This window comes from Canis lupus, chromosome 27 (assembly GCF_011100685.1).
Source record: "Canis lupus familiaris isolate Mischka breed German Shepherd chromosome 27, alternate assembly UU_Cfam_GSD_1.0, whole genome shotgun sequence".
In the NCBI taxonomy this organism is placed as follows: domain Eukaryota; kingdom Metazoa; phylum Chordata; class Mammalia; order Carnivora; family Canidae; genus Canis; species Canis lupus.
In genome coordinates this window covers 14,200,085-14,214,949 of record NC_049248.1, presented here as the reverse complement: position 1 = coordinate 14,214,949, position 14,865 = coordinate 14,200,085, and the positions used below count along the sequence as shown (strand labels likewise).

Here is a 14,865-nt window from a genome sequence, read left to right as displayed (position 1 = left end):
GCTTGATCCCAGGACCCTGGAATCATGACCTGAGCTGAAGGCAGTTAACTGACTGAGCTACACAGGCACTTCCCACACTAGTGTAATTTCAATGAACTGGAATCTGCAGCCCAGCCACCTGTGAATCAGGCTGACAGCTCATGCTCCAGGCAGGTGTCTGCTCATTCCTTTACCCCTGGCTGGTGGAAGAACCAGGATTTGAGGTACTATGGGCATCTCCTGCGCATTTTTTTGCAGTGAGAGCCCCCTGATATTTCATAGGAAGAAAAGAAATGCATGTTCAGGAAAACCAGGACAACAGAGTGTCATTTTGTTTCTGAGCCCTAGGACCTGTCATTAGATCACTATTGGCCTGTAATCATCTCTCCATAGTATCCCTCCTCGCAACAACTTCTTCCTTTTCTTTTTCTACTGTTCAGGAAGTTTTAAATGACACCATTTCCTACCCTGATGGTACATTCATGGATTGGGAGTTTAAGATCTCGGTCTTGTATGACATTGCTAAGGTAAGAGACCTGCAAACACAAAAGGCATTTATGAAAATTAAACATTGGAAAACAGATCTAGCAGGCTTTCAACTTCTCTGAGCATTGGTTTCTTCATCTGTAAAATGATAATAAAAATAGTGCCTGTTCAGAGGGTTGTTGTGAGGATTTTGTAAATAATGCATGTGCTTCATATGATGCTTGGTACAAATAAATGTTCGATATACAAACTTCATTATTATATTTTCTCTATGCTGAGTATGGGGCACACATTTTTGTAGACTTGCTGGAAAGCAAAATCATATTAACTGCAGGCAAGACAACCATCTTCAACTTTTTACAAGAAAAGATAGGGCAGGCAACCCTCTGGCGCGAGGCAATAATGAATTTGAACATGTATATTCCCAGATAGGATATGAAAAGGAAGTGGATACCAGTGACCAGGACCTCATTCAATAATGAAGAAAAGTCAGTTCCAAGATTGAGCTGTTTGATACAGTCTCAAATCACCTGAAAGTCATCTAGGATTAGAATCGGTTTTATAAAAATTACGGGATTATACTATATGTTGGCAAATCGAACTCCAATAAAAAATATACAAAAAAATAAATAAAATAAAATCCAGACTCAAAAAAAAAACCTTGCTGTTCTGGGCAGGTAAAGAAAAAAAAATAAAAAGTAAAAATAAAAAATATTACAGGATACCTACCTTCTTTGCCACTTTTTACTGCTCTGATCCGGGCTGAAAACCAATTTCTGCAATGACACCTCTGGCCATCAGAGGGAAGCATAGCAGCCCAAAAACTGGTGGCGGGGGGGTGGAGGCCTGGGGGTGGGGGCTTCCCTTTTCATAACTGAAGGAAACATTCTCTTTCAAAAGAGAACAAGACCAATTATATTTTAGGAAATAACAAGCCTAGCTCCTCCTTTCAGAAAAGCAAGCCTGTATTGTTCATATTTTTTAAGTGAGACCGAAGACCAGAGATATACCCAAGATCACAGATGGAATAAGTGGTCAGCAGAAACACTTAAATTAGGATCACACTTTGTTTCATATTAGATATAATTATTTAAGATAATTAATTACCTTTTAAGATGCAATGTCAAGGCAAATATTATTTTAGGGCATTCACAATATTTTTAAAGTAAAATTAATGGAATTAAATTTAAAGCCTGATAGTGTGATTGATTCTATCTGCATGCTGAAATGGTTTCAAAATGTCATTTCTTTCTTAAAAACAATCAAGCAGCTGAAGAGTATCATATCTCTTTGTTTCCCTGTCATCGGAAAAAATTACAGGGCATGTCATACCTACACTCCAGTAAGACGGAAGTTCATGGCCGCCTGAAATCCACCAACTGTGTGGTGGACAGTAGGATGGTGGTGAAGATCACTGACTTTGGCTGCAATTCCATTTTGCCTCCAAAAAAAGGTCTGTAATTAAATGAAATTTTTTGTGGTTTCCCACTTTTAAAAAAAGAAAAATTCTTACTAGCCCATGAAAAGTAGTCAGGGAGTGGTGATGCTGATCAGAAAATAAACACCAGGAGCCACCAGAGGAAACAGCTGGCTCATTCGCCAGCACTTCACCCTTGTCAGTTTTCAACAAATACTTCTTGAAGGGAACAAACCTCCTCTGTGGCTTTCTATCATCTGTGTATTTTTTTTTATATCAGTGAGGAAATTGTGAAGAACTTTCTGGCTTTCAGTTCTGTGGAAGCAGAACTGGGTAAAAAAGACAAGGTTAGAGTCATACGAGACCTTATAAATCATCTGCTTCAACCCTCTTCCTTTATAGAAGACAGAACTGAGGCTCTGAGAGGCTAAGAGATTTGCCTAGAAAGATAGGATACAAGGCAGAAGACCTATTTCCAAACTCTCATTCATTTATCTGTGATAATAAGAAATTATAATGATAAGAGGAAAAAACCCTCTTATTAGTAAAATATATTCTGGGTAGTGATAAGAATGAAAAAGTAACACAAAGAAGAGTGATTTGCAATGTATAAAGGGCTTTTCAGGTTGAATGTTTATCCATTTTTCATTATAACTGAGGGTCAAAGAGCCTCAGAAATCTAGCACTCATATATAATGCCTCAAAATACCATCTAGATCCAAAACTAAGTTCCATTTCTAATTCTACTTTGTAATCCTTCAGTTTTCCCGTAGTAAAAGAAAAATCATGGGGCGCCTGGGTGGATCGGTTTGGTTCAGCATCCAACTCTTGATTTTAGCTCAGGTCTTGATCTCAGGGGGGGCAGTTTCAGCTCCGTGTTGGGCTCCACAATGGGCATGGAGCCCACTTAAATAAGTAAAAATGAATTTAAATAAAACAAATAAATAAAAGACACATGATAATTCTGCCCCTACTTCTTCAGTCACATCAAGCATAAAATGACTTTGGACTCAATCCAATAAGTGCTTGATGAGTATCTGCTACATGTCAAGCATAGTTCCTCATGTGATGAAACAAATATCTTTCATTAGATGATTCACCACGACACAAAATTAGATGAATTGCCAATCAAATGCTATCCTCTTGAACATGACTCAGTTATATATACCCATCTGTGCTGCTGGTTACCCAAAATTTTAGCATGCATAGATCTACTTACCTTTTCTACTACCCCAAACCATTAGGATCAATCATATATGAATCACAAGTCACATAAATTACTAAGACATGAATTCAAAAAGGTAATGAACATTTAGATGGCAAACCAAACAAGGAAAACGTGCCTCAGCACAAGCATACTGCTGTATCTCACAACATGAATCTATAGATTTTTTTTTTCATTGAAACTGCTAAAGACAGAAATCTCAGAAAGTTTAGAAGGAGCTAGGTGACACTAGAAAATTTACATGAAAAAAAAAGAAAATTTACATGAGATGAAGGAAAATTATTTGTATGCCCTTATGGCTACTAAATAAGATACATGATAGGGTTCAAAACCCAAGTGCCTGTACGAACCAAACAGAGCACAGGAGCACTTCACTTTGTGTGAAGTGGACTACACAGAAAGCATTAGTGAGTAGCAGGCACAGAGCAAAACTGTGAGCAAATTGTATGCATTACTTTTTAAAGAATAGTGTAGGAACCCAAGAAAACACATCTGTGAGCAATAGCAGATTTAGAGGATGCCAGTATGTTCCACCTGCAAAATATCAGTGATTGACTCTATTTAAATGTGTTTAAACATATATACATATACATTAAATGTAATATATTTTACATCGCATAAAATACATACCTGTATTTTATAATAAAAAATATAAATGTATACATAATACATAAAATATGTAATAAAATATACTTATATTTTAATATATTGATATATAAAATTTGTATGTAATCCATACATTTTTTATTTATGAAAATTTTTGTAGATTTATGCAATATGTCCCCAAAGCTATTAAACCCTCAGCCTTTTTTATTCTACTACACTCATTCTACAAATATTTCCTGAGCACTTTCCATACACCAGGTGCTATTCTAGGTAGGCTCGAGGGTTTTCAGCACTATGAAAGTTTTAGGGAAGATGTTGCCAAGTGACCTCACCCAAATCCTGGCATTACATAGTCAGCTTAAAAAGCAAGTGTGTATTCTCCCCCTGTCACCAGCATTCGCATAAACTCCTCAAAAGCTTGGGACATACAAATTCAAGGCCACTCATATTCAGGGTGCATGGTATAGAGCCTTAAAGAACAAAAGCAGGTTGGAGACCTATGGGCCACTCATCTCCCTCGACTTTGCAATCCCAATGCTGAATGCGCAGACCTGTGGACAGCCCCAGAGCACCTCCGCCAAGCCAACATCTCCCAGAAAGGAGATGTTTACAGCTACGGGATCATTGCCCAGGAGATCATCCTGCGGAGAGAAACCTTCTACACATTGAGCTGTCGGGACCAGAATGGTAAGAGTTGGACTCATTCATCCACCCTCTCATCTCTGTGATCCCAGCTCAGTCCCCTTGTCAGCAAAAGTATTGGCATGTCTGCACTGCACGTGCCACAGGGATATTGGAGGGGTTGACAGTATCAATGGTATAATGCTCTGAAAACATAACATGCCAGGTATTGTCACTGGCAGCATTATTGTCAGTTAAAGATTCTTCCCTTACAATACACCTCCCCTTCCCTTCTGATTCTAATATAAGGTGTGTGTCTGTTTAACACTTGAACTAGACCAGCACTGTAGTGGGACATTTATGTTGTAGTTCTTACTGAGAGAAGATCTGTAGTTTTTGTCACATGTCCTCTAAGGGGGGGGAAATGCTTCCTTCCATTCATCCAATCCTTGCTTACTGAGCAATTATTATGTCCCAGGTCTCAGCTCTCTGGAGTTGAGGGCGGGTGTCTAAGGGATGTAGGGAGTGTGGGCTAGGGTCTTCAAGGAAGCATACCAAAGGTAGTGGTATCCGAGTTACGTTTTAAAGGCTCAGTAACCTTAACTTAAGCTAACCTCCCAGGTGTAAGTGGGTATAAGACCCCTTCACCTAGTGGCACATTCATCCTGTTGAGTGCTGGCCTCGGCTCTGCAACATTTTCACTGGGCGCCCATCCAGGGAGGGTGAACCAATTCAGGGCCTGGCTGCCACTGAAATATCTTCCTGCTGCATCCTTTCTTGTAATTTGAATTATTCTCATTCCATCAGAGAAGATATTCAGAGTGGAGAATGCGAACGGAGTAAAACCCTTCCGCCCAGATCTATTCCTAGAAACGGCAGAGGAAAAAGAACTGGAAGTGAGTGCATCTCCCTACATGAGTTTCTGTGTTGCTGTAACAAATTACCAGCAATTTGGTGGATTTAAAACAACAGAAATTTATTGCCTTACAGTTCTGGAGGCCAGAAATCTGAAATAAGTTGTCAGCACGGTCACAATTCCTCCAGAAGCTCTAAGGGAGAATCCATTCCTTGCTTCTTCCAGGGGCTTCTGGTGGCTACTGACATTCCTTGGCTTGTGACTACAACACTCTGCCTCCATCTCTGCCTTCATGCTTACATTCTTGTTTCCTCTTCGGTCTAATCCCACTCCACCTCCCCACCGTATAAGGATTCATGTGACTGTGTTGGGACTACCAAGATACTCCACAATAATGTTTCTATTTTAAGGTCCTTTACTTTTTCACATCTGCAAAAAACCATTAGTCCAAATAAGGTAACATTCATAGGCTCCAGACGCCAGAACGTGGACATTTTCTTTGGGTGCCATTATCAGCCTGCCACACTCCCTGTGTCCTTTTCCACCTCACCCAACATAAGAAAGTGCTGGCTCCTGAAGTATATATCACATTCTCAATATTTAGGTCCTAAAAGATCAAGGTGTCCATGTGATACATTTATTAGGCTTATAAATAGTATCTACTGATTTAAAAATGAATGTGTCAGCATCTAGAAACAATACAGAAATGTATAGGACACATTCCAAGACCCCCAGTGGATGCCTGACACCATGGATTATACAGAGCCCTATATATACTAGATTTTCTTTCCTGTAATTACATACCTATGATAAAGTTTAATTTATAAATTAGGCACAGCAAGAGACTGACAACAATAACTAATAATAAATTAGAACAATTGTAACAATATACTGTAATAGAAGGCATGTGATTGTGGTCTCTCTGTCTCTCAAAAATATCCTTTAATACTGTCTTCACCCTTCTTGTGTTGACATGAGAGGATAAAATGCCCCTGTGGTGAAACAAAGCTAAATGAATGACACCCCACGCATTGTGGGGTGTTGTTAGGTTACTATTGACCCCTGTAGGTCAGAAAGAGGATCGTCTGATTCTGAACCGTGGTTGACTCAGACAAGAAGGGACTATTGGAAATCAGAATCTCCTGGGGAGGGGACTGGGCATAAGAAACCGGAAACCTCCTCAGGTGATTCCACTGGTAGCGGTGGTTGGAAATCCTTGTGGGAGAGTCTCCCCTTAGAGTTACTGTCTCATACCCACTGACCCCAATGATTTATTGTCCTCTGCAACAGAAACCCTGCAAACTTCCATAAAGCATTTTGTCTCTCTTAGCAAGCCAGTCTTGTCCAAAACACTGTCACATTTTTCACTAATTTAGGACATGTGTCTGTTTAACACCTGAACTAGAGCACTCTAGTGGGACAACATGCATTTTGTAGTTCTTACTGAAAGAAGATCTATAGTTTTGTCACGTGTCCTCTCAGGAGGGAAATGCTTCCTTCCATTCATTCTGTTAAAAGGATGTGGCAAGGTGGTGCAGGTGGCAGGGCAGAGACAGACTGAGGGGGAACCCAGCAATCTCATCCTCATCATCGGAGTTGAGTTGTTTTCAAAATATTCCCTGCCTCGAATATAAATAATAGTGAAAGGGAATATAGGGGAAGGGAGAAGAAATGTGTGGGAAATATCAGAAAGGGAGACAGAACATAAAGACTCCTAACTCTGGGAAACGAACTAGGGGTGGTGGAAGGGGAGGAGGGCGGGGGGTGGGGGTGAGTGGGTGACGGGCACTGAGGGGGACACTTGACGGGATGAGCACTGGGTGTTATTCTGTATGTTGGTAAATTGAACACCAATAAAAATTATTTTATTAAAAAAAATATTCCCTGCCTCAACTATTCCCATGGAGGGAAGACAGTAAGATTGGATACTGCCCCTTTCGCTAATCCACCCCTTCTTTCTTTCAGGTCTATCTACTCGTAAAAAACTGCTGGGAGGAAGATCCGGAGAAGAGACCAGATTTCAAGAAAATTGAGTCTACACTGGCCAAGATATTTGGGTATTGCTGAAACTTTTACTTTTCCTCACTAATTACAGATTTTTCTAATAATATTTGAAATTCAGTGGTACTTCAGAATGGAATGCCTGTTCTAATGAAAAACTCCCAGACTGCAACATCTGTCTCGAAAAAATTACAAGGAGATAGAGCCCAACAGATTATTTTCTCAGGGAATAATCACTTGAAAACTTAAATACTCAAAGACAACACTTGCCTGATTAAAAAATAAATTCTGATTTATCATAAATATGTCTGTTGAAAATATAGTTCCCTGGGACAACTGAGTCACTCAGTCGGTTAAGTGCCAGCCTTCAACCTCAGGTCATGATCCCAGGTTTTGGGATAGAACCCCACTTCCCCATCTGGCTCCCTGCTCAATGGGGAGTCTGTTCTCCTTCCCCCTCTGCCTCTTCCCACACTTGTACACTCATGCGCTCACTCTCTCATAAATAAAATCTTTATATATATATATATAAAGATTATATATATTTATATATAAAATATATATAAAACTATATATATATGAACTATATATATATATATATATATATATATATATATGTATGTATAGTTCCCTGACCCTTCTGCAGATAACTAGGATTTAGAAGTCTAGCATGAGTCCTATGAATCTGCAAAGCTACTGGATAATTCTTACAATCAAGAAGTTTTTAAAATCTTAAATTTAGCAACTTTGGCCCTAGATACTTAAGACTTGTGCCATGAATCAGATTATAATTCAGTGTCCAAAAAAAGCCACACACACACACACACACACACATAAAAAAAAAAGCAAAACAAGCAAAACAAAAAAGCACACAATTACCCAGTAAGGTTGAACTGTATATTTTCCATGTTTCAGTTACATACAGTGCAGTAAGAAAAATAACCGTGAACTAAGAGTTAAGAGATCCAATTTCAAAACCAAGATCTAGCAATAGCTTGCTGTGGGACATTGGGCAAAATGCTTACCCTAACTGGATGTCAATTTTCTTTTTAGTAAAACTGGATTTAAATGGGATGATTTCTGCAATTCCTTCCGGCTCTAATTTTCCATAGTTCTCATTAAGTCAAAGATTCAGATACTTAATGAGCCTAAAAGCCCAGGGCTGAGATGAGGTCAAGTGAAATCACGAAAGTGTGGTCATTGATTGGTACATCTAATCTGTCATTTGTGTGAAAGGAGCAGAAAATAATAAACGATGTAATTCTTGCCCATTTTTCATTCCTTCACAGACCTTTTACTAAGATCAGATGAAACTGTATGTGTGACAGATGAAAATGTAAACTCATGAAGATAAACTGGGCCTCCGATACTTAGCCTTTTATAGGGTGGTTCTCAAACTTGCCTGCACTGAGATCACCTGGGGGTCAGCGGGGGAGATGTTGAAAAGACCAGTGCCAGAATCCTGCCCCAGAGTCTGATGTAATTGCTCTGGGGTGCAGGCTGGCATCAGGAGTTTTAGTAGCTCCTCGGGTGATTAAAATATGCAGTCAAGGTTGAGAAAACTGTTTTAATTGAATCAATTTATCACAAAAGGAGATAATCTATCTTCATTCCTTACACCTGCTCCCTCACCCAACCAGATTCTATGCTAGTGTCTTCAAGTAAGAACCCCCTGGGGAACTTGTTAAAAAACACTGTTTCATAATCCCAAGCTTAGTGGTTTCTAGTTATTTCAGTCTGCAGTTGGACTCAGAAATGTATCGAATGTTTAACAAACATCCCTCCCCACCCCAGGGCATTATGACAGAGGCCATCTTCTTGAGCTCGGAAGTGGTAATTTATAATTGCTGTTGCAATAATAAATGGTAGGATTTATTCAACCCCTTCAATGGCACCATAGACATTATAATCATTATCTCGATCCTGAACGACCCTACGGGCACTCAGTATACCCCTGACCAAGTTCTGCACCAAGGCTTGCCCTGCCTCTCAGTGTTGCAGAAAGCTGGTATCTTGTCTAAGTCTCCTCGGCCTAACAAATCATCCAGAATTAGGTTTTTTGCTTTAGGAGCTCAGCTCTCTGTTCTAAGGAGATAATAGGAGGCTCAGCTTTGCTTTTCTTCGTCCTTCCCTTCTCCTTGCATTTATCACTCCTAGAGCCTTAAAAAAAAAAAAGTTTCTCCCTCTATTGTAAATTATTAAAATTTCAGGAAACAGGAATAAGCAAACAAGAAAGAAAAGACATCACCTCTTTGTTAGATGACTATCAGTTTTCAAAAATTAAAAATAATTTCTGCCATTGCACCAACTTTTTTATTTAACAATATAGAGGTAGGGTCTTTCTGTATATTTAACTATTCTAATTTGAATTTAATGATACATTAATTTTCCATTGCATCATAATATTTTAATTATGTTTCGTTACACATTTGGGTTATTTTTTAATGGTTGCTATTACAAAGAATGATGTGACCTTTTTTGTAGTTACTTTTCAGCACATTCATGTTGCTTCCTTTAGATAGATCTAGAAGCAATGCTGGTGGACTGATCAGTGTGTGTACTTTTCACATTTCTGACACATTTTGCCAGGTCATAGCATATGTTTTTCCTCCTTACCTCCATTGATTAACATTGTTCTAACATTTTGTTTTCTTTTAAAAAAAATCTTATTTATTTGTATTGGATTTTTCCTGAGGTTATGTTTTTTAATGTGTGTTGGTCGTTTTTATTATTTTCTCCTTTTTTAAAAATGTTTTTCTTTAATTAACAGTTGCATATTTTCCACTGTTTTACTGGATGTTTATGTTTTAAAAAAAAAAACCAAAACATGTAACCATTCTTTATCTATTGCCACCTACAGCCTATTTCATGACCAAAAAAGTGAAAGTTATATGGATACCTTGATCCGACGTCTACAGCTGTATTCTCGAAATCTGGAACACCTGGTGGAGGAAAGGACCCAGCTGTATAAGGCAGAAAGGGACAGAGCCGACAGACTTAATTTTATGTTGCTTCCAAGGTAAGGCAGTTCCTCCTGCTGGGTGGTTTCACACAATTCCACAGCTGTGCCTTGTTCCTTCTAGCTGAGAGCATCAGCATTTTTGTCCAGTATTGTTTTTTTTTCCTTTGTATCTATAGAGGATTATTCCCTTTTGCACATTCTTCAACAGATTATTGAGTTAAAAAAGTACCTTGCTAAGACTTAGTCTGGTTTGTACTTTAAATATCTAGAGAAAAAAAGGTTATTTTCAAGTGGCTGTGTCGTGCCCTCAGAGGAGCACAGGGAATAGAGTTAGAGTGACCAGGTTTCTGACACCTCTTTGCCTGCCACTTTTACTAAGTCTGTGATCTTAGGCGAATCACTGTCTCTCCTTAATCTCAAAATGGAGATTAAAGTTTTCCTATAGAATCTATGAGCAACAACGCACTTGCAGGCACTAAATGCTCATTCCTTTCCTTTCTCTTTCTACCTCAAAGTAGAAGCCAAATTACAAGAAGTAGGAGCAGTTGTTAGTGGAGGAGGTGGGGACCACATATCAGATGCCTCATCACAGAGGCATCTATGGGCTGACCTCTGTTTTGTGAAATAGTATCACAACCATGACATAAGAGAAAGGAAGTAAGGTTGAAATCTTCAAACAGTGTAAAGTTTTCTGAGTGTTGGTACTCAGAAAATAACTAAGCAATGTTAAGAGAACCAAGAAATGAAAATGTGAAGAGTTAGAAACCTGCCACAAGTGAGCAGTCAGGTTCTCCTGTCATTAAAGTGGAATAAGGTGTTCTATGAGATGAAGGCTAAGCTAGGTAGTCTAGCCTTGAGTAAAATCATAGAAGCTGAGGTCAGCTAGGCCTGACAAAAAAACATAGTTCCACCACCAACTTGCACAAGTTACCTACATGATCCAAGCCTCAGTTTCTCATCTACCTCAGACACCAGCCCTAAGAATTTCCTGAAATAATGCTTAGGATATGTAGTACTCAGCACAGAGTCTGCTATATCCATGGTTGTTATTATTATACATAGTAGCTATGACATTAATGTATAACTTGTGTTCATTGTTTTATTTTGAACCCATGCTTTATTTACAATATGAGCTCTACATTAATAAGGAATGATTTGAGACCGGGTGAGCGGTCTTCTAAATAGAAAGGCAGTTTCTTTTTGACAAACCTGAGTGAAGAGGTAGGAGTGACACACATGCTCTGTTCAGTCATCCATGCCTGAAGGGAGCCTCCAGCAGAATCTGTGTGTCCTCAGAGTGCTGAGGAACAGCCCGGGAATGGTATCCTGGAAATAGGCTGGAGCCCTTAATATTCCCATCAGAGATGGCAATTTCACTCAGAGCTTCATAAATGCTAGTTATATGATGCATAATACTTTGCCTGGCCTTTAATGTTGACAAAAACAACATCCAGATAATCTGACTGCCTTCTCCGGGTGTCATCATCAGTGGTTTTAACCAATAATCTTGCTCAAACAATTCAAAACAGCTCATAACTTCCTCAGATTTTTCTTACCCTTGGTGTAATGTGCCACTTCGACACTAGATGGTAGATGTCTTGTGTGTTTTAATTACTGAGTCTTATTGACAAACTATTCTGTTGGTTTCAGGTGTGCAACATGGTGATTTGATGATTCTAAACATTACTCAGTGTTCACCACAATAAGTTTAGTTACCATCTGTCACAATACAATGTTATTACAACAGTATATATGCTGTTGCTCTACTTTTCATCTCCATGGGTAGATGTTTTTATTGTATTGCCAAAGGTTATATAACACAATACACCATGCCTCCGGTTCAACTCACTTTGATAATTTATGTAAAAAGTATTTATATTTTTAAAGGAAAACTAAACCATACACCAACAGTAACTACAAGAATCAAAAGGAATATTTATGGCAAAATTGCAAATAAACTAAGACTGCAATGTAGGAACCAGATATTAAACATTTATTTAAACAGTGCCCCTTGGGCTTTGAAACATTAATGTTGAAGTTTTTTCTCCTTGTGGGAAGCCTTTCCAAAACATCTACTGTGTTTGCTAATCTATCTATGTCAGCAACAACCTGTTACCAAAGCTTGCCATGTGAAGTCACAGCTCTTCATTTATCTACCAACATTAATTTCACTCTCTGGGTAATGCATTAGTTTCTAAGCTCATATGACTTTTAGACATAAGCAGTAATAGGAACAGTAAAGATGGTAAAATATCCAATTTTATCATTACATTTATGTATCCTTCTAAAAATTTGCACCCTTATACTGGACAGGTCAAGAACCACCATCCCAGAAGTGCCCCCTGAGAATCCAACCAGCCACATCAAAGGGGTGTTTCTCAAAGGTCCCAGGCTTTGTTATTGCACCAATTGAAAAGACTTACCTCAATGCTTTGAAGGTTGTATGTCCTTGTGGTTGACGAACTGTTTTCTGGGAGAATGGCAGACATTCCTTCTCTGATACAAATAGCATACCTCCAGATCTTCCTCATCTTCATGAATATCCAAGGTCTGGGTTGTGGAGGAGATACCATGCAATAAAAAGACCAAAAGGTGGGATGTTGCTGAGTACTGGCTCTTCCCTTAGTGGCAGTGGGACCTTGTGAAAGTCATACTTTCTTTTTAAGCCTCAGTGTTCTCAATGATCTCTAAGGCACCCTCCCAGTGGCCATGTTCTGATTCTAGTGGTTCATACTTAGGTTCTTTACAGAAGGATTCCAAGAGCAGACAGGGAGCATCTAGCCCCATGTTGGTCCCACCTATTTTCTCAGTGAAAAAACGACTTGGCACATCAAGGAAGTATGGTGTGAATTCCTTCTTGTGGTTCTCTCTAATTCTAAGTTTGATGTACTACTCCTTCTGTCTCTGCAACAAAGATACTATAAGTTGCTTTTATTTGACTTCTGCAGTTTTACCATAATTTTAACTTGTTTACATGGTGACTAATTTTGCTTTTTAAAGGACCCACGTCTGGTTCAAGAATATATCAAATAAATCCCTGTTCAGAATTTTTCAAAGTTGATTTTTAAGTGCATTGTTCCTTTATATTGATATCCAACAATACCATGTAAAATATGCTTAGGAGGCAAAACTGTTGGCTCTGATGAAAAAAGTCAGATCTGACAGCTGTAGTAATTCAAGCTCTTGCATTAATGACACACTCTCCTCAGGATGAGGAGCTATATCTGGATGTAGAGCTATATCTAGAAGGAGTTGACTATCAATAGAGTGGTAAAATGTGGGCAAGTGTGTATATATACAAAGGGGTTATGTAGGCACTAGAATTATATGTACATGTGTGTTGGGGTTAATAATCATGTACTAAGTTAATGCTAAATCTGCATATATTCCTATGAGTTCAAATGCATGGATCATATGTGTATGTATGTAATATATTCCTATGGTCAGTATGTGCAACCAATCTTTGCTTCCTAGTCACCCCATTCAGTGGAAATCCCAAATTCTAGAATTTCTTGTGGGTAGTTACTACTATCTTAAAGATGTATGCAAGATAAGAAAAATAATTACTAAGTTGAAGACATTTTTTTCCCCTTTCTCATCTAGGCTAGTGGTAAAGTCTCTGAAGGAGAAAGGCATTGTAGAGCCTGAATTATATGAGGAAGTTACAATCTACTTCAGTGACATTGTAGGTTTCACCACCATCTGCAAATACAGCACCCCCATGGAAGTGGTGGACATGCTCAATGACATCTATAAGAGTTTTGACCACATTCTTGATCACCATGATGTGTACAAGGTAACCACTTCACCTAACAGGCTGAAATGATTGTACAGCCCCTGGTCAGCAGAGCCAAAGTTGGTTGGTTCCTATTATTACTCAGATCTTGACCTTTCTAATTTAAGATTTAATGAATTTGTGGTTGAAACTGAGCTCAACCTGGGAAAATGAAGGGAAGTAAAAGAATAACAAGGCTCAGAAATCAAAATTGCCCATGTGACTTTTGAGAAGCAGTACGAAAGAAACAACATAAAGTTCATCAGGAATGAATTCTGGATACTAAATTTATAGAAAACGGCATAATCTCAAATCATTGAAATTGAAAAAAAAAAAAAAGGACAGTGTGTAGACTGATTGCAAAGGAAGCAGAGAAGACACCAGAGTTATAAGAAGTAGAATAGTGATCTATTGCTGAAATAGTGAGCACAATTCAAAGAAGATTAAAGAAGAACAGGGAAAACATGCTGTAACTTCAGAACTAGGTCTGTGACCTGACTAGAGTGCTGACCAGTTTTGGGCTAATAATGTCTGGGTCAAAAATAATAATAATAATAATGTCTGGGTCAGAAAAGTAAAGGAGAATTGAATTCCCATGTTTTCATGTTGGAAAAGCTGCAGAGCCTATGAAGCAAGTGACTTAGAATTAGAGCCCTTCGTTTGAATCCCAACTGGTCCTACCTGTGTGACCTCATTTAATATATTTAACTTTGTCAAGTTTCAGTTTGCCTATCTGTAAAATGGGAAGATAACAGCACCTAACTCGGTGAGTTATTATGAAGGCTATTTAGATAAATAATATGCCTGAAATACAGTTTGCTCAAATAAAGTTTAGAGGTCACTCATGTAACAGTCTGTCATAATGGTTATTACCCACAGAGAAGATGTTCCTTTTAGGTTTGTCCTAGCCCCATCTTCACTCTGTGTAGGTCAGAAA

At 38.5% G+C, this 14,865-nt stretch overlaps 1 protein-coding gene and 1 long non-coding RNA gene across 3 annotated transcripts in view; one reads left to right on the top strand and one right to left on the bottom strand.

Moving 5' to 3' along the window:
• LOC119877642 overlaps window positions 1-14,865 on the bottom strand; it is a 67,883-nt gene that overhangs the window by 43,245 nt on the left and 9,773 nt on the right. The window contains exons 3-5 of the long non-coding RNA XR_005379893.1: window positions 12,577-12,703; window positions 10,091-10,133; window positions 4,983-5,200 (exon numbers count right to left, since the gene is read on the bottom strand). This is a non-coding gene — a long non-coding RNA (uncharacterized LOC119877642). The remainder of the gene's footprint in view (window positions 1-4,982; window positions 5,201-10,090; window positions 10,134-12,576; window positions 12,704-14,865) is intronic.
• GUCY2C (guanylate cyclase 2C) overlaps window positions 1-14,865 on the top strand; it is a 73,207-nt gene that overhangs the window by 48,820 nt on the left and 9,522 nt on the right. For both annotated transcript variants that reach the window (XM_038576870.1, XM_038576869.1), the window contains exons 16-22: window positions 420-506; window positions 1,786-1,918; window positions 4,263-4,400; window positions 5,142-5,230; window positions 7,156-7,247; window positions 10,052-10,210; window positions 13,757-13,949. In XM_038576870.1, the coding sequence (XP_038432798.1) occupies window positions 420-506; window positions 1,786-1,918; window positions 4,263-4,400; window positions 5,142-5,230; window positions 7,156-7,247; window positions 10,052-10,210; window positions 13,757-13,949 (891 nt within the window). The remainder of the gene's footprint in view (window positions 1-419; window positions 507-1,785; window positions 1,919-4,262; window positions 4,401-5,141; window positions 5,231-7,155; window positions 7,248-10,051; window positions 10,211-13,756; window positions 13,950-14,865) is intronic.